This window comes from Penicillium oxalicum, chromosome I (genome assembly GCF_001723175.1).
Source record: "Penicillium oxalicum strain HP7-1 chromosome I, whole genome shotgun sequence".
Classification (NCBI taxonomy): domain Eukaryota; kingdom Fungi; phylum Ascomycota; class Eurotiomycetes; order Eurotiales; family Aspergillaceae; genus Penicillium; species Penicillium oxalicum.
Window position 1 is genome coordinate 5,767,806 of NC_064650.1, and position 17,398 is coordinate 5,785,203.

Consider the following 17,398-nt stretch of genomic DNA (forward strand, 5'->3'; position numbering starts at 1 on the left):
GAGAAATCAAAAAAAAAAAAACGTGCGCATTTTGTCTCACCCAAAGACAATTTCGCCAAAATCGCTCAGGGACTTTTATTGCCAGCCCCGCACCAGCAACGACCATCTCCGTCGCGCTCCACCTGAACGACGACGTCGATTCCTTTCTCCCGAAGGTACTCCACGGTCCGGTGACGGACGTCTTCCAGGTCCGACCCGCGAGATGCAATGACGTGAATAACGCCGAGGACATTTTGACGTTTGTGCTCGTGCGCGTGGTTGTGCCCGTGATCATGGCCATGGTCGTGGTCATGGCTGTGGTCGTGATGATGCCCGTGATCGTGGCTACTGTTGTGGTGATGATGTCCATGGTGATCATGACCGTGGTCATGGTTATGTGAATGATCATGCCCCGACGAAGATGCCACGCTAGTGTCGTCAAGCCAGAATTTCGGGACCGAGTAGCTGACGACACCACGGAGGGTACTCACCCCGGCCAGGGTCTCACGGATGTTATACTCGGTATCTGCCGGCAGCGTGAGAAGAAGACTCTTGGCTGTGCTACTGACGAGTGGAACGGCCGAGGCAAAGATGAGAATGGCAATGAAACAGGATGCCAGAGGATCCCAGCCGGCCCATCCAGAGTAATGTACCAAAATCGTGGAGATGACCACAGCCACTGAGCCCAGTGTATCGGCGAGGATATGGAGGAAAATTCCATGCATGTTCTCATTGCCATGTGAATGATCATGCCCATGGTCGTGCCCATGATGGTGATGGCCATGCTCAAAGCTGAAGATGCCGACCAGATTCACAAGCAGACCTGCTACGCTGACAGCTAATAATTCACCGATGCGATGCATCTGACTTCCCGAAGATAGCCGCTCCACCGCCTCGTAGATAATTTCCACACTGATGATCCTGTGGAGGCGTTAGACCTTGGAACATTGTATCAGATCAGCAAAGCTTGGTCGCCCCTACTCACATGAGAAAGATACCGTTGGCAAACCCGGACAAGGTATCCACTTTGCCATATCCATAGGGAAAACGCGCATTGGGGGGCCACTTGCTCATGACCGCCGCGCAGAGCCCAACAACGAGAGCAAGGCAGTCAAAAAACATGTGAATACTATCACTCAGCAGGCCCAAAGAGCCCGTCAGAAAGCCGTACGACAGCTGCACAAGCATGAATGTAAAATTAAGGCTAGAAAAGTCAGCTCGGCTGTCAGAACACCAAGTGGGACCCAAGAAACCCTCAGACTGACCACATGAAATAGAAAATGCTGCGAGAATCACCCTCCTTGAGGATGCTGTGCAACAAGGGATAATCCTCGCTAGCCCGTAGTAGCCACTTGGTGACTCGGGTGGTGTCGGTTTTTGCATGAGTGGAGTGACCATGGTGGTGATGGTTATGAGTATGCGTGTGGGAGTGGTCCTCGGCGAGAAGATGCTTATCATCTATCCTCGAGGCAAAAAAGGAAACTACCACAAGCATGATGCGGACGGCATACGTAAATAGAAAATCATCCTTGTCGTGTGGGGCGCAAAGCAGCGCTGCGATTGTACTGCTGGTGGCGAGGCCAATCTTATTCGGAGTGAAATGACCCAGGGGAAACCAAGTTGCCAGTGCAAGCGCGAAACAAGTTGCAACGGGCACCAAGGTGATTAGCTCCCATGCACTGGGGGTCAAGCCCCGAGAGACGATCACCGTCAGTACCGCTAGCGCAGCTCCAGCCAGAATGGCGAGAGAGGGATCGGCTCTAGCGGCAACGAATGCTTGCTCTTCGACCTGAGGCTTGTTCTGCCCAGCCATTGACTGAACACCAAGACCAGGCTCCGGAGACTGGCCCTGCGGTACAGACAAGGTGAAGGATGGTGGAAGCACAAATGCCGACACTAGCAGGGCCACATATCCCCTGAAGGGCGACGAGCTCCAGGCCTTGTTCATGCCAAGAGCACCGAGCAGGACTGTTGTTCCGAGAAGAGTTAGAGTGAACATCTTCTTGTTGTATTGCTGGGAGGGTCCCCTCCTGATACCCTGGTTCACCAAGCCAGGAAGCCCCGACGCCGCTATGAGAAGGTGAACAAAAGCCACCAGAAAGCCCCCGACCTCTAATGCAGCATAAACTGGCAATGCCACCGAGAGAACCTGCAGCAGAGCGAGCTTTCCCACCTCGGCACTCACTCGTGGAATCTTCAAGGTAGAAGCGCCCGTGGACTTGTTCTCAAAGACAGCAGAGAATATGAAGGTCCCGCAGCCAAACGCGAGCAGCGTCATTGCGGTCAGCATTGCGACGATTGACCCCATACGCTCAGAAATCTCGTTGGCCGCAATATTGGAATCTTCTGAGCCACCAGTCTGCACGTATCCTCTAGACACCCAAGAGAGGACGATCCAAGGCAATGCGACTAGAGTGCCGTGCATCGTTTGAAGCCTAGTCCAAGCCATTAGCCCACGTCTCGTTAACTAGCCCAGGGTCTGCCTTACAGCAAGTTGGAGTTCGCACTGCGGATCTCCGGCCTCGTCGTGGCTGGCCTGATCTCGTTATGGTGCGACTGGCAAGGTTCGTTTTCATGATGGTGGTCATGCGCATGACTATGCGTATGCTTGTGGGTATGCGAATGTGACAGGTCGTGATGAACCGAAGACATGGTAGAAGTATGAGAGTGAAGGGAATCAGAGTGGCCGTGAGCATGAATTGACGGCTGTGAAGCATGACTGTAGGAATAGCTTCCATTCTGGTTGCCTTCGGAGTTCAATGGTGACGGATGAGAAACACTCGAGTGTCCCTGTGAACTAGGGAATGGTGGTTGCGCATAGCGAGCAGATCGACTATGACCATGGCCTCGACTTCGGCTGTGACCATGAGAGTGTGTGGTTCCGACGCGCGACTCTGCGACCTCCACGAGGGAGGGCGACGCTCCCGCGGACATTGTCGGCCTCAATGAACGGTATGCAGACTGGTGCTGAGGAGGATCGGGCGGCGGTGGATAAGGAGGGACAGGGGCAGTGCCAAGAGCTTCCGGGGGAGGGGACGGGCGCCGAGAGGGCAATTCGTGAAAGGAGCAGTCGATGCTCTCAAAGGTTATTGTCAAGTCTGGAAGAGGCCGAAAACATCTCGAGAGAAGATGTGCTAGGTGGCGAAAACAAATGAAACTTGGCCTAGAGAGGCGAGCAGTGGAATGAGGGACAGTATCTGAGTCCAGCCAGATCCGATGAAGATAACCACAACGGAGTCGCGCACGGAGCAGTTTGCGGAGGAGTACCTTGGGCGGGCCTCGCTCTCATTGGTGAAGGTAGATTGAGGGCGGTAATTTATGCAATACACATATCACACTCACACTGAGATCCTGGACCGTATAATGAACATTGAACACTGACGACGTCCCTAGACCCAGAATCATGTAGGTTTCTTGCACCTCCAGGCTCAATCTTACAAGGGGGAATCGATATACATCTCATTTCGTGGAACTAGTTCAGATGGCGGAGATGAACTAAAATCTTATGAGATCTTGCTCCTTCAACCAAAGCCCCGGCTGTATGATGTGTACTGCGTTTGTAATGCATGGATCCTTACCGTTATCAGCGCCTGATAAGCTTCACATGATTCTTATCGGCCTCCGATAAGCCGCGGTCAACTTGGATGAAGCCAACGCGGAACGACCTCGGCGACCGTGGCCGATTGGCGGAGGTCAGTATGATCGAATCACTCATTAGCATCGCCTTCTGCTTGTCCAGCCTGGTGACAGTGATCATCTTGCTGCTCCCATCTCAATATGCCCCGCTGCCGAAATCCAAGATCTCCAAGGGGAAGCAGGAGCCGGCTGTTCAGATCCTCGTACTGGGAGACATCGGACGAAGTCCCCGCATGCAGTATCATGCGCTGAGTATCGCCCAAAAGGGCGGAAAAGTCGTGGTTATTGGCTACAGAGGTAATCATTCGAAAATATCGCATTATCTCACGTGAGGATTTTCATATATCCGGTTCAATTGACTGACAAACTACATTGCCTGATCACTGCAGAGTCCGACCCTCATCCCGACATTGTGTCCAACCCGAATATTACGATAGTTCCACTTCGCCCTCCCCCCGCATTCCTGCAGACAAGCAACAAGATATGGTTCATGATATGCGGCCCCCTGAAGGTTATCTTTCAGATCGCCTATCTCTGGAAATGTCTCGCATATACGACGGCGCCAGCGCAATGGATGATGGTGCAGGTAAGACGATCCTCTCGACTGCATAGAGTCCTTTTTGCGAACTCTGCTCAGTTCTCTATAGAACCCTCCCTCCATTCCTACACTCGCCGTGGCCTCGCTGTCTTGCTTTCTACGTCATACACGGCTGATTATCGATTGGCACAACTTTGGATATTCGATTCTCGCCTTGAAATTGGGCCCAACACACCCCCTAGTCAAGGTGTCAACTTGGTATGAGAGGACGTTCGGTCGATCGGCCTCGGTTCACCTCTGTGTCACAGACGCAATGGGTTCCGTACTCAAACAGCAATTCAAGCTCCAAGCACCGGTCCTTACTTTGCATGACCGACCAGCGAGTCATTTCCATCCAATTGCCAGCCCGGAGGAACGCCGGGCATTTCTGGCCACCCTCCCAGAAGCTCAATCAATCCGCCCTTTAGTGGAATCTGGCGGAGTGGAGGTGCTTGTCAGCTCCACGTCCTGGACGCCCGACGAGGACTTCTCAATCCTCATTGACGCTCTGCAAAAGTATTCCGCACAAGCAGAGACAGAAACACATCTACCTCACGTCCTGGCTATCATCACAGGGAAAGGGCCCCAGAAAGAGATGTACATGCAGCAAATCGCAGCTCTGGAAGCTGCCGGTAAACTCAAAAAGGTCACTCTTCGAACCGCGTGGCTCACCGTGACGGATTACGCTCGTCTCCTGGCATCCGCATCCTTGGGAGTCAGCCTGCACACCAGCAGTAGTGGGGTAGACCTCCCGATGAAAGTTGTGGACATGTTTGGCGCAGGGCTCCCGGTTGTCGGATGGAACCGTTTCGAGGCCTGGCCAGAGCTGGTCACAGAAGGAGTCAACGGAAGGGGATTTGGAAGCGCGGCCGAATTGACAGACCAGTTGGTGAATTTATTCAGCAGTCAGCAGCAGTTGGATCGTCTTCGAGCCGGTGCACAAAAAGAAAGTGCTCGCCGTTGGGATGACGAGTGGAGTCCAGTTGCAGGTACTTTGCTGGGCCTCACATGACCGGTATCCTGTTTGGGTGTCACTCCCGGACCAGGTCATGAGAGGGAGTATGCCCGTCGCAAACAAATCATCTGCTTGCAACGCTTTCCAGTTGATTGTCAACCTCGGAAAATATTAAAGGCCGGCCTGGAATTTCCCGCCGCAGTACAGGCATGTGTCGAAGGCCCCAAAGACACTTTTGAACAGAGGGCAGAGACTTCCCTCGTGGATTTGAGCAATCGTCTCTTCGTTGATGTATTCCGTCCGGCAAAGGGAGCAATATTTAGACAGGCCAGGCTCTTGAATGGCCAGAAAGCTTAGTCCACAACGAACTAGAGAGTCGCCACATTAGTGAAATTTCATAGAATGAGCAAAAAATCAAAGCACTTACCAAAAAGATGACCCTCGACACATCGCGCGTCGTTTGCCGAGGTCCAGGAAATCCCGGCATCACAGATCTCGCATCTCTCGAACAGATGCGCACCTGGCCCACTGAATTGCGCGGTAGTTTTTGCAGACACTGCAATCATTTTGTTGCCGCATTTTCTGATTTCTTCGCTGAGATCTGCCCCTGTGAGTTCCGCGAGCTTTTCCAACGACAGACGGGCATGTTCTCGAATAGCTCTTCCTTGTTGGTCGACAATAGCACAACAAGCTGCGGCATAAACTAGCCTCTGGGTCTCTGTGTCTCCCTCAGCTTCCGAGTCCATGCTTGATAGCACGTACGAGATGACTGCCTCACGTTGGTCTTTCGGAGACCAAGATTCAGTAACCGACGCGCTAGGGGCCAAGAGTGCATGGATATCATTGGAGTGATCTGCACTTTCGGATGCAAAAGCGATAATGGATCTCTCGTCCGACGTGACACGATATTCGATCATATCGGTTGGATGTCTAGAGAAGAGTACGGCCACCACATCCCGAAATGAGGCAAGGCCCCATACCCGGGCAACACTCTGCCCTCCCAGGTCACGATCCAGGTCGAATTGTTCAAGAGAGTCGCCCATGACTCGGTTCCAAGAAGGGAGACGGGGGTCACCACTGATTCCAGATCCATTCAGATCAAATGTGGCACCAAAGCCCACCTGCGTTCGCAAGATGAATGCTCGCTATCTCGCTACCTTCATCGTGCATGGTGATCAAGTCTAAAAGATGTTACTTTGAGATACTTTACAGTCTCAGTCTCTTCCAGACTTACCTGACACAGGCTCCATATATCTCCGAGGCCCTTCCCCGTTTTCATGGACAAATCCTGACAAGGGGCGCTCTTCGACGTTGATTGCGCTCATGGTAGAGGAACTTTCATTATATAGCGCTTGTGGGAATGACACGAGCAAAAGACTCGCATTTGTCGCGGCGGTCAACGTAACGGTTGAGGACGGGGCCTAGAGGCATACATAGTCAAAGACTGTGCGGAAAGATACTTGTTCATCGTGCTTCACTCACAGCATAAGCCCACTGATTGGCCCACTGACAGGACGAGATGTCCAGCTAGGCGCTGCGGGGCTTGTAGAATGATCTACAAGCTTTGCGCTAGCCCAAAATCAGAAGAGCCGCTCTCGGCCTGATCTGACTTTTGCAAGGTCACTAGGGCCTTGAACGTTCGCAGCCTTGTACCAAATGACACAGCTATCATCGCAGTTGCAGAGAAAGGATCTTCATCTCCTTCTCCTTCAGCCACAGCCAGCCAAGGTCCACATGAAACCGACAACGCCCTGGCCTTGATTTGCAAAGCTTTTTCGAGGAGTGAGCCTGGACAGCTTTGCGGGTAGTGTTTTTGCACGTTGTCGAATGGATACAGTGCCAACTTTTGCACGGAGTATGGCACCGACAGATCCTTTCCACCCGCTGATCTTTGGATCCGAAGTAAAACAGCCTCATTGGCGTCGTTTATCACCATGAGAAGGTGAACACCCCATCGGCTCTCCGCCTGTGGTCCCAGTCCTGAGTTTCGAGGGGGACGTGCAGAGGTGGGCACCATTGAAATGAGCGGATATTCGACCTTCGTAATTCTAGCCCACTCAGTGGTGCGGGTGCTGTGGGATCCAGATGGAACGCATGATTAATCACAGCAACTCGGTTCCATTGCCCCGGCATACCAGCGGACTCCCACAGGGAGAGCAGCAGGTTAGAGGTCAACACAGCAAGCACACTGCGGCGGAAACGAGCCAGACCTGGAGGAGACCAAGCCAGGCCGACAACAGTACTAGTCGACTGCTCTGCCCCGATTGAGAAGTCATCTCGGTTCTGCGGTTGAATGTTCTGCCACTCAGCCTGGGTGAAAAGATTGACTCGAAGCCGAGTGATACTCCACTCATTCTGGTTCAAGGGGCCTGAGTGGTCTTTATTGGGTGGTTTGAGAGTCTGTGAGACTGCATTAGCCTCGCGCAATTCCCCTTGGGTGCGGTAACTTTTACTTACCAGAATCTGGACATACTCGCCCGCAGCCACAGCAAAGTCACCGTCTGCAGACCATGCAAGAGCCTCAAAGCAGGACGGGACACAGGGCAAGATGACGGGGTTCATCATGACAACAGACTATGATAGTTTGCCCACTGGTCATACAACAGCGCATTCTATTCATGTAAAGTCAACAGAAGAATCTATGGACGATGATCCAAAGGTGCTTTTTCCGTGAGTTGCTGGATTCAAAGCTCCAAATCTGGACTAGCGCGTGTTATGTCCAGCAACCGATAAGAGCTGATGCGATAAGCTTCCTCCGTCGCGCTGCTTTCGAGGTTACCGGAGACGGTGCACGACGCAACATCCATTCCATTCCTGTTTCATTCATATCCCCCGAGGGCCTCAATAGCCGTTGTTGAGGAGTTGAGAATCATAATCGCAGGCCACATGGATAAAGGACGGATATCAGCCCTTAGGTGCTTCAAATCCAGAAAAGTTCCCCTGAGTTACCGCACACCCAAGGGTCCCCCTTTGCTGACGGGAACCATCGAAATGGCCATGTACAAAAAAAACACAAAAAACACCGTTTAGGTTGAAAATTGCGAGTTCATTTCAAACATAGCAAGACCTGTTCATTCCCAATCTCAATCCTTTCTTTTCATTCTGGGATCTCGCTCAAATATATACAAGGTGAAAGTGCCCACGCTCGGTTGAGTCTTCGAAGGCGAGGGTATCTTAATTTGAAGATGCTGAAATGTACATCTGAGTCACGGAGTAAGATGACGTTTCCTAGTCCACACGGTCCAGCTTCTGCACAACCATCGCGGTTGCTGCACCGCCGCCATTGCAGATAGCGGCCACACCATACTCGCCAGGCTTCAGCTGGTGGAGGAGTGTGACCAGAATACGGGAGCCAGAGCTGCCCAAAGCGTGACCAAGGGAGATGGCACCACCAAGCATGTTCACCTTTGCGTCTTCCAGGCCGAGGATCTAGTAGTAAGCCCAGGAGTCAGCACCGCTCAAGTAGTTAAAACCCAAACCTTTGTATAGCCGGTATCGGATGGGGTGGAGTCAGCTCACCTTCTCATTGGCCTTGATGACCGCTGCAAAGGCCTCATTGAATTCCCAGACAGCGACCTGGTCCTTGGTAATTCCAGCGCGCTCCAAAGCGATGGGAACCGCCTTGGCGGGGGCGACAGGGAAGTCGACCGGGTCAATGGCAGCGTCGGCCGAGGATACAATGCGGGCCAGCGCTCGGGCACCAGTGCCAAACTCGCGGGCAAGAGCCTTGTTAGCCAGCACCAAGGCAGATGCACCATCATTCATCGTAGAAGCGTTGCCCGCGGTCACAGTGCCGCTTCCATCCCGAAGGAAAGCGGGCTTCAGGGTAGTCAACTTGTCAATGCGCAAGTTCTCGTACCCCTCATCCCGGTCGATGATCGTCTCGCCCTTCTTGCCCTTGACTGTCACTGGTGCGATCTCATCGGCAAACTTGTTCCCCTTCCACGCCTCCTGGGCCCGCTGGTAGGAACGGATGGCATACTCGTCTTGATCTTGCCTAGAGATCTCGTACTTCTTAGCAGTTTGCTCCGCACAGATTCCCATATGGAATTTGTTGTAGACGTCCCAAAGACCGTCCTTGATCAGACCGTCCTCTAGCTTGATCTCACCGAACGGCGGCAGTTGGCTAGAACGAGGCAAGTAATACGGCACGCGCGTCATGTTCTCCATGCCACCGGCGACCTGGGCCTCCGCCAAGCCAAGTTGAATGTTCTGAGCGGCAAGGACAACAGCCTTCAGACCCGAGGCGCAGACCTTGTTCACGGTCATCGACTCAACGCTGGAGGGCAAGCCCGCAAACATGGACGCCTGCCGGGCAGGGGCTTGTCCGACCGACCCCTGCAACACATTTCCCATGTACACATCAGTGATCTTCTCCACTGGAATCTTGCTCTTGCTCAAGGCAGACTTGATCGCCACTGCACCGAGCTCAGGCGCGGACACGGAAGCGAAGGAACCGTTAAACTAGAGGAGACGGTCAGTCAATAGCGGGCAGAGAGAGATCAGAGTGACTGCGCTCAAGCCTGTCTTTAGTGATCTGGAAAGGAAAAATCATGGTCTTGTTACCTTGGCAGTGGGTGTACGAGATGCGCTGATGATGTAGGCCTCTTCAATCTCCTTCAGCATCGCGCGACCGGAGCTAAAGTGTCGAGCACGAAATGCGGGGATCGCAACTCGCGATGGAAGGCGGGCAGAGAGCCCTGCAGCGTTCATCATGTTGAATAGGGACGTGAATTGAAATTGGGCTAATTCCCAAGAACGTAGAAAATCGACGATGAAGAGCAAAGAATGCGAAGGCTTCAGTGAAGAACGACAGCGAAGTAGTACTCAAGCGACAGTCTACCATTCACCTGCTTCTGTCCGCCTCTCTCCCTTCCGGGGCCGCTGGCGCGCCGCCTGTAGCCGCCGAGCCGAGGCTATCAGCAGCTCCACATGATCTCATTGGCCTCAGACTGGACTCGACTACCTCCCGTTCTACGCAGCGGGAATAGTCAGCACGGGCATCACGGAGCGGCTTTGCTTAGCCTGCAGAGCCAGTACATTTATCTGAATAACATGCAAGAGGTACCTTCAGTATTGACGAAATGGCTTCTGCTCTTTGGGTCTCGGAGTCACGACCCTCTACCCATACACGTCCCTACAATACCCTATGCACACCTAAGCTCGGGCAATAGACAATGATCACTCACTTCGTGCAAACACCAATACAGTACGATGAGACATTTTCCATCAACTATTCCTACTTCCAGCATGCAGATGGGGCAGACTCCAGGTTGCACCGGATCAAAGCGATTGACCACACCAACCCTGAAATCAATGAAGCTCAACATACCAGGCGGATCCTCCGTCATTCCGAGGCCGTGGGCCAACTACTTAATGTAAGTGGTAGGCAGCTGCAATGGAAGTCACGTCGGGAGGAATTTGGAAATGTGTCGAATACGATGGAGTAGTAAGGTATTTTAAAGGTCAACAGGGCATGATCTGGAAATTTGGTCACATCTGATGGGTGACATTGTCCAAGATTTATTCAGCCGGGAACACTAACATTGATCCAGATCCATGTTATGCACTAGATCTACGAGCATCCAACTCTCAATCTACAGGGCTGGTGATCAGAATGGCAGAATATCCGGTACTCATGAGGCGCCTATATCACTTGGATTAGGTTGATTAAAGGGAAGTGACTCCAACCTTATAGACCTTCTTCTCTGTCACCGATGCCATTATCACCGCCAGATAGAGTGACATCGGACTTTTTCCGGATATGGCTTCATTGGGTCAGTTTATCCGATGCAGCTCCGAGCTTGTTTGGGCTAGTTGTTCCGGTTCCCCTCCTCCCGTCCCGCCTTCATCGGTCGCCATCGATCACGCCGCCCAGGGAAGCTTCTCGATACTATTTACCTTCACCATCATTCCGACCTCTGCATACCCTGGAAGTATCTCTTTGTCACAAGACCACATTTTGTGCTTGGATTTTCAGATTCTCAACCAAAACCTGTCACCATGTCGACCTCCGCACGCCGTCGGTTGATGCGGGACTTCAAGGTCAGTCCACCTGGAACATCCAAAAGACACAAGGCGCATGGCTTCTTGGCAGGTGACTGTCGTGTCGCCATCGATGTTCAAATTATCTGAGTTCATTCCGGGCCCAATGAACAAGCATTTGCGTGCTCGCTGCGCGATGATTGACCTCGGCTTGTGCCCGAGGCCTATCTTGAAATCAGCTAGGTTGTCTCTCCGCTGACCAAAATGCTTTGAACTTGTAGCGCATGCAAACCGATCCCCCAGCGGGCGTTTCCGCCTCTCCAGTAGCTGACAATGTCATGACTTGGTACGTACCATTTTGCATCCTAGAGCATCCTCGGCTTTCGGTTCGTGTAAACTGATTAAAGTGCAGGAATGCCGTCATCATCGGCCCCGCCGACACTCCCTTCGAAGACGGCACATTCCGCCTGGTGATGAACTTTGAAGAACAATACCCCAACAAGCCACCGGGGGTGAAGTTCATCAGTCAGATGTTCCATCCCAATGTCTACGGGACCGGCGAGCTCTGTCTTGACATCCTCCAAAACCGCTGGAGTCCCACATATGATGTGGCTGCGATCCTGACCAGCATCCAGAGGTATGAGCAGAGTGACCCCCCAAGTGTGGCCTAATGTCCCAATGACCTCGCAATTGATCCGGAGACTATGAATGAGTCGCTAACAATCTTTCGGCGCCATCGTCCTAGTCTCCTGAATGACCCCAATACCTCCTCACCAGCCAACGTGGAAGCCTCGAACTTGTACAAGGACAATCGCAAAGAGTACATTAAGCGAGTTCGTGAGACGGTGGAAAAGAGTTGGGAGGACTGAAGAATGTTGTGACGTCAAAAACCCACCACCACCCTCTCCAAGTTTTCTGTTCGACCTCCCGATACTCCGACCGGAGGGTTTGGGACCCGAGGAGACAACCAGCATTGAAGAATCCGAGTCGAGCCAGTTGATCTGCACAGCGTGGGGTTTTGGCGCATGGTTTATCATTTCTGTGTCTTTGCATGCTCTCTCTTGATCCATACTTTCCTTTCCTCTTTCTGGTTATCTTTGTGACTTTCTTTCTCATCACTGATGTTCTGAATGACTCCCGACGCAAATGCTTTCTTTGAACCCCCGGTCGTTCCATTCCATAGCCTATACGAATTTTCCACTTTGAGCGCCTGCACCAGACTCCTCTGTAGTATAGTCAAGATTTGCTGCCACAGCATGAAGTCAAGTCGGTAGTCTTGGCTTCACTGCCAGTGCAGAGGAGGGGGGGGGTTTAAATTTGCAGGCCGAAGGAATGTAGACGAACAAGTGTCGACGACTGGTGATCCTGCAAAAACCCTGAAAACAAAAATATGGGGAGACTACCTTCTTCTTGGTCTGCAGCGAATCGATTTCATCATCAATCTCATGTGCGAAGATCGTGGTCAGTCCTCTTCGTGCATGCGCCTGGCCCGCATGACTGCAGCCAGTCCCGCACGTCCCACGCAATTCCAGTCGGGCGGTCGGCCAACCGTCCCAAATGGGGGGGAGCGCGTGTCAACAATTCCACTTCAACCTCCAGCTCCGATCATTTCACTCCTGATCCTCCCCCTCCACGGGACCGCGGTGTATGTTGACATACTGAAATCCTGGTTCTCTCGAGGAGTTTGTCGCGCAAGAATCCAGCCTGGGGCGCAACCACACTCGCGAAGAGCCTCCCCCACCGCCCCTAAACCCTGGACCTTCACTCAGACACCGCCGAACACGACAACTACCGGCGATTCTTCTGCCCCTCTTCGGGGACATCGTTTCCAGAAATAACCCAAGAGGAGCGAAAGGAGAGAGAGAGAGGGAGAGAGAGTGAACACGCAAGAGGGAACGAACGAGTCGATAGTCAACATGGCGTAAGCTACCGCGGCAATCCATTTGCGAGACACCATACTCATACTCATCTCAATCTGAAATTAGGTCCGCGGGGTCCAACACCATTAAGGGTAGGCGCACGCACAATTCAACCCAGAAGGCCATCGGCACGGATTTTATTCGGCTAACCACAAGACTACAGTGGTTGCCAGATTTCGTCCCCAAAACAAGGTAGAATTGGCGTCCGGTGGTAAACCGGTCGTCGAGTTCGAGAGTGAGGACTCATGTATCATCAATGTGAGTAGGGGCTCCGGGCTGCGCATGAACCGGGTCGCGTTCAGAGGGAATCATGAATGGAAGTATACCGGAAGAAGGAAGAGTACTAATTTGTAACATTAGTCGAATGAGGGCACTAGCTCCTTCACCTTTGATCGCGTATTTCCCATGGACACGGCCCAAGCTGATATTTTCGATTTCTCCATTCGTCCCACCGTGGATGACATCCTCAATGGATACAACGGCACTGTGTTTGCGTACGGTCAGACCGGCGCGGGAAAATCTTATACGATGATGGGTTCGGATATTGATGATGACATTGGCAAAGGTGTGATTCCACGGATCGTGGAGCAAATATTTGCCAGTATCTTGACGAGTCCGAGCAATATTGAATATACGGTGCGAGTCAGCTACATGGAGATTTACATGGAGCGCATTCGGGATTTGCTCGTGCCGCAAAACGACAACCTGCCTGTTCACGAAGAAAAATCCCGCGGGGTATATGTCAAGGGCCTTTTGGAGGTTTATGTGTCCAGCGTCCAAGAAGTCTATGAAGTGATGCGTCGGGGTGGAAATGCGCGCGCGGTGGCTGCAACCAACATGAATCAAGAGTCTTCTCGCTCACATTCGATCTTTGTGATCACGGTCAGCCAGAAGAATGTGGAGACGGGCTCCGCAAAGAGTGGTCAGCTTTTCCTGGTGGATTTGGCTGGTAGTGAGAAAGTCGGCAAGACAGGTGCCAGCGGTCAGACTTTGGAAGAAGCGAAGAAGATCAACAAAAGTCTCAGTGCGCTGGGCATGGTCATCAACGCCCTGACTGACGGAAAATCGAGCCACGTGCCTTACCGTGACTCGAAACTCACCCGTATTCTTCAAGAGTCCTTGGGTGGTAACTCCCGGACAACTCTGATCATCAACTGCTCGCCTAGCAGCTACAACGATGCGGAAACGGTCTCGACCCTCCGATTTGGTGTTCGTGCCAAGGCGATCAAGAACAAGGCTAAGGTCAATGCCGAGCTCAGCCCTGCAGAGCTGAAGCAGCTCCTGCGCAAGGCTCAAACCCAAGTCACGAGCTACGAGACATATATCTCTGCATTGGAAGGAGAAGTCAACCTCTGGCGAAGCGGAGACAGCGTCCCCAAGGACCATTGGACACCTGCCCGCGGCAACGAAATCGTGGGCGCCACGAAAGCGGAAGCTCGTGGACCCAGGCCTGGCACCCCGTCCCGCTTGCAAGAAACGATTCGTTCGGAGACCCCACGGCCAGATTCTCGCATCGGCGACCGCTCCAGTACGCCCAGCCTGGTGCTGGAAAAGGACGAGCGCGAGGAATTTCTACGCCGGGAGAATGAGTTGCAGGATCAGCTCGCTGAGAGGGAAACCCATATCGCCAATGTGGAGCGGAGTCTCCGTGATGTGCGAGAGGAATTGAAGTCATTGAAGGAGAACGCCGGAAGTTCGGTCAAGGACAACGAGCGCCTGGCCACCGAGGTGAACGAACTGCGCATGCAACTGGAGAAGGTGTCGTACGAGAGCAAAGAGGCCGGTATCACTATGGATGGCTTGCGAGAGGCCAACGCGGAGTTGACCAGTGAGCTTGACGAGGTGAAGCAACAACTTCTTGATGTACGCATGAAGGCGAAGGAGACCACCGCAGCGATGGATGAGAAGGAGAAGAAGAAGGCCGAGAAAATGGCTAAGATGATGGCCGGGTTTGATCTGGGCGACGACTTGTTTTCAACCAACGAACGCAAGTTGCAGATGTTGATTGCCCGCGTCAAGTCACTTCACGAAGTTAGTGCTGCGGGCGAGGTCATTGCCCCCGAAGACCTACTAGACCTTCAAACTGGACTTTTGGAGACTCAGGGCTTCATCCGCCAGGCCGAACTCACAATCAATGACCGCGGAGATTCTGATGCGGCACAGGATAGCCGCTACGTGCAGCTATTGAAGGACTTTGACGGATTGCTGCAGGGGTACGAAGAACTGTTAACCCGCAGTGTCAGTGAAGTTGACGTGGGTGAGATCCTTCAGCGTGTGGAGCAAGTCTTTGATCGTCGAAAGGAGGCAGAAACTGCAGCAATCGAGCAACTTCAGTCACAGATTACCGAGAAGAATGAGGAGCTCCAGAAGCTTCGCCAGACGCAAATCGAGAACAAGTCCGGTACCCCGGCTCACCAAGCCGCAGCCGACGACCTCGAGCATCGAATCGCTGAATTTGACGCTATGAAGAAGTCCCTCATGCGCGATCTCCAGAACCGTTGCGAGCGGGTCGTTGAGCTTGAGATCTCATTAGACGACGCCCGAGAGCAGTACAACAACGTACTGCGATCCTCCAATAGCCGCGCTCAGCAGAAGAAGATGGCCTTCCTGGAGCGTAACTTGGAGCAGCTGACATCCGTCCAGCGGCAGCTTGTGGAACAGAACAGTCTCTTCAAGAAGGAGGTTGCCATCGCGGAGCGCAAGTTGCTTGCACGGAATGATCGTATTGCCAGTCTCGAGAGTCTGCTTCAGGAGAGTCAGGAGAAATTGACTCAGGCAAACCACAGGTACGACCCGATATGTCTTCTTTGCGCCGGTCCCCGATCCCCAGGCCCCCCTCTCCTTTCTTTTACGAGGGTCCAAACCTCGAGAGAAGAATTGAGTCTTCGTCGATGCTAACTGAATGTCTCTAGATTCGAAGCACAGCTCACCGCTGTTAAGGAGCGCCTTGAAGCCGCTAAGCAGGGCTCCACGCGGGGCCTTCCTTCAATGGACAGCAATGGCAACTTCAGCTTTGGAGGTTCTCGTATCGCGAAACCCCTCCGTGGCGGAGGTGGATCGGACGGACCAACAAATCCCACCATCACGGGTGTGCAAACGCAGGAGTCCTCTGGTAAGCGCTCGAGCTGGTTCTTCGACCGCAAGTGATGACCGGCTCGCTTGCCATTCTTCCTCTGAGCACAGATGCTCATCTGATCCTCGACGAGGTTCTCAAACCTCCCCGGCTCGTGACGGCGCCAATCGAAATATCCTCATCTTTCAACGTGCCGTCCTATCGCTGGTATCTACTTTCAGCTGATTATCTTCCTAACGCCATATCACGAGTCTCATCTCCCGTTTGAAACTCCTCCTATTCGTCCCTTATTCTTAACCCTCCCTGCAATGTTACATGTTTCTCTGAACTCCGTGTTTTCCGCGTTGGGAGATGACTCTGATTTTCGTTCCCGTCGCTGTCCACTCGATTCTCTTGCATTTTGCGTTTTGCGTTTGGCGCGTGGTTTGCGTCGTTTTGACGTTTGAGTACAATAGATCCGTGCCCTGTCTTCGCAGAGGGAAAGGGGAGGTTTGTGCATCTTGCGATACCCTTTGTATATCAAATCCCAATAGAGTGCTGCATAATGGCCCTTTCTCTCTCTGTCGGCCTTCTCGGCAGCGCTGAAGACTGTGGTGTGCGTGTGCAGTCGATCAATTCATGTATACCTTTTCCATGGAGTCCATCTTCTGGTGTATCGAATACGGGAACGCCCGTGGTACCTTCATTAGCTTTCTGACTCGTCTGTTCTCAACAGCGATAGGCGCCAGGTTGTATCATCTTCTACCTAGGCATGGCTTGCTTGGCGCCCGCAAGAAAAATGACGGAAGGTAGCAGCTGCGATGCAGTTACGGACACGGCGATCGGTCGCACTGGTGTTCTCGAATCATGATAATAGACGCCCATTCTTTGACCGTGGGGTGGACACCAAGGCACAATCGTACATGGGGGCGTCCTCGATGAAGACATTGGGATGTATATGGATGCACACCGATTGGCTTGCATGGGAACAGGCAAGACAAGTCAAGGTGGCGTCGACCGCGCATACGTACTGAGCACATTTGACGCGGCCTCTGGAATCAACTTGATCCACCGGGGTCATAGGCAGTGAAGGATATACAAATCTTAATTCATGTACATGATGTCGCAGGACGACCGAGGATATTTGCGTGAAAAGAGACAAAGCGGCTGACCACATCGGGGCGCAAGAAAAAGCAGATGCAAGACCCAGACGCGTGAGAGCCCTGGGCACAACCTCCCAATAGGAAAAACTTGACAAGGCAAAACACTCGCACAAGAAAGACGAAAGCCGACGC

General features: G+C 52.7%; 7 protein-coding genes across 7 annotated transcripts; 3 read left to right on the top strand and 4 right to left on the bottom strand.

The window, feature by feature from the left end:
• Positions 1 to 65: 65 nt before the first annotated feature.
• Positions 66 to 2,913, bottom strand: POX_a01902 (uncharacterized protein; the record flags this gene model as incomplete). Its single annotated transcript, XM_050110825.1, has 4 exons — positions 66 to 900; positions 965 to 1,183; positions 1,245 to 2,414; positions 2,468 to 2,913. The coding sequence occupies 4 exons, from the start codon at positions 2,911 to 2,913 to the stop codon at positions 66 to 68; spliced, it is 2,670 nt and encodes an 889-aa protein (XP_049974593.1).
• A 710-nt stretch (positions 2,914 to 3,623) lies between these two features.
• Positions 3,624 to 5,204, top strand: POX_a01903 (Chitobiosyldiphosphodolichol beta-mannosyltransferase; the record flags this gene model as incomplete). Its single annotated transcript, XM_050110826.1, has 3 exons — positions 3,624 to 3,912; positions 4,005 to 4,201; positions 4,263 to 5,204. 3 exons carry the CDS (start codon positions 3,624 to 3,626, stop codon positions 5,202 to 5,204), a joined length of 1,428 nt encoding a protein of 475 aa, XP_049974594.1.
• Positions 5,205 to 5,318: 114 nt separating this feature from the next.
• On the bottom strand, positions 5,319 to 6,190 carry POX_a01904 (uncharacterized protein; the record flags this gene model as incomplete). Its single annotated transcript, XM_050110827.1, has 2 exons — positions 5,319 to 5,515; positions 5,575 to 6,190. 2 exons carry the CDS (start codon positions 6,188 to 6,190, stop codon positions 5,319 to 5,321), a joined length of 813 nt encoding a protein of 270 aa, XP_049974595.1.
• A 512-nt stretch (positions 6,191 to 6,702) lies between these two features.
• POX_a01905 (uncharacterized protein) lies at positions 6,703 to 7,712 on the bottom strand (the record flags this gene model as incomplete). The annotated part of the gene is made up of 3 exons (XM_050110828.1): positions 6,703 to 7,127; positions 7,205 to 7,547; positions 7,605 to 7,712. 3 exons carry the CDS (start codon positions 7,710 to 7,712, stop codon positions 6,703 to 6,705), a joined length of 876 nt encoding a protein of 291 aa, XP_049974596.1.
• A 663-nt stretch (positions 7,713 to 8,375) lies between these two features.
• On the bottom strand, positions 8,376 to 9,863 carry POX_a01906 (Acetyl-CoA acetyltransferase; the record flags this gene model as incomplete). The annotated part of the gene is made up of 3 exons (XM_050110829.1): positions 8,376 to 8,576; positions 8,667 to 9,611; positions 9,714 to 9,863. The coding sequence occupies 3 exons, from the start codon at positions 9,861 to 9,863 to the stop codon at positions 8,376 to 8,378; spliced, it is 1,296 nt and encodes a 431-aa protein (XP_049974597.1).
• Positions 9,864 to 11,150: 1,287 nt separating this feature from the next.
• POX_a01907 (Ubiquitin-conjugating enzyme) lies at positions 11,151 to 12,001 on the top strand (the record flags this gene model as incomplete). Its single annotated transcript, XM_050110830.1, has 4 exons — positions 11,151 to 11,192; positions 11,414 to 11,478; positions 11,545 to 11,769; positions 11,878 to 12,001. The coding sequence occupies 4 exons, from the start codon at positions 11,151 to 11,153 to the stop codon at positions 11,999 to 12,001; spliced, it is 456 nt and encodes a 151-aa protein (XP_049974598.1).
• A 1,047-nt stretch (positions 12,002 to 13,048) lies between these two features.
• Positions 13,049 to 16,198, top strand: POX_a01908 (Kinesin heavy chain; the record flags this gene model as incomplete). Its single annotated transcript, XM_050110831.1, has 5 exons — positions 13,049 to 13,053; positions 13,118 to 13,143; positions 13,215 to 13,309; positions 13,412 to 15,837; positions 15,964 to 16,198. The coding sequence occupies 5 exons, from the start codon at positions 13,049 to 13,051 to the stop codon at positions 16,196 to 16,198; spliced, it is 2,787 nt and encodes a 928-aa protein (XP_049974599.1).
• Between the last annotated feature and the right edge of the window lie 1,200 nt (positions 16,199 to 17,398).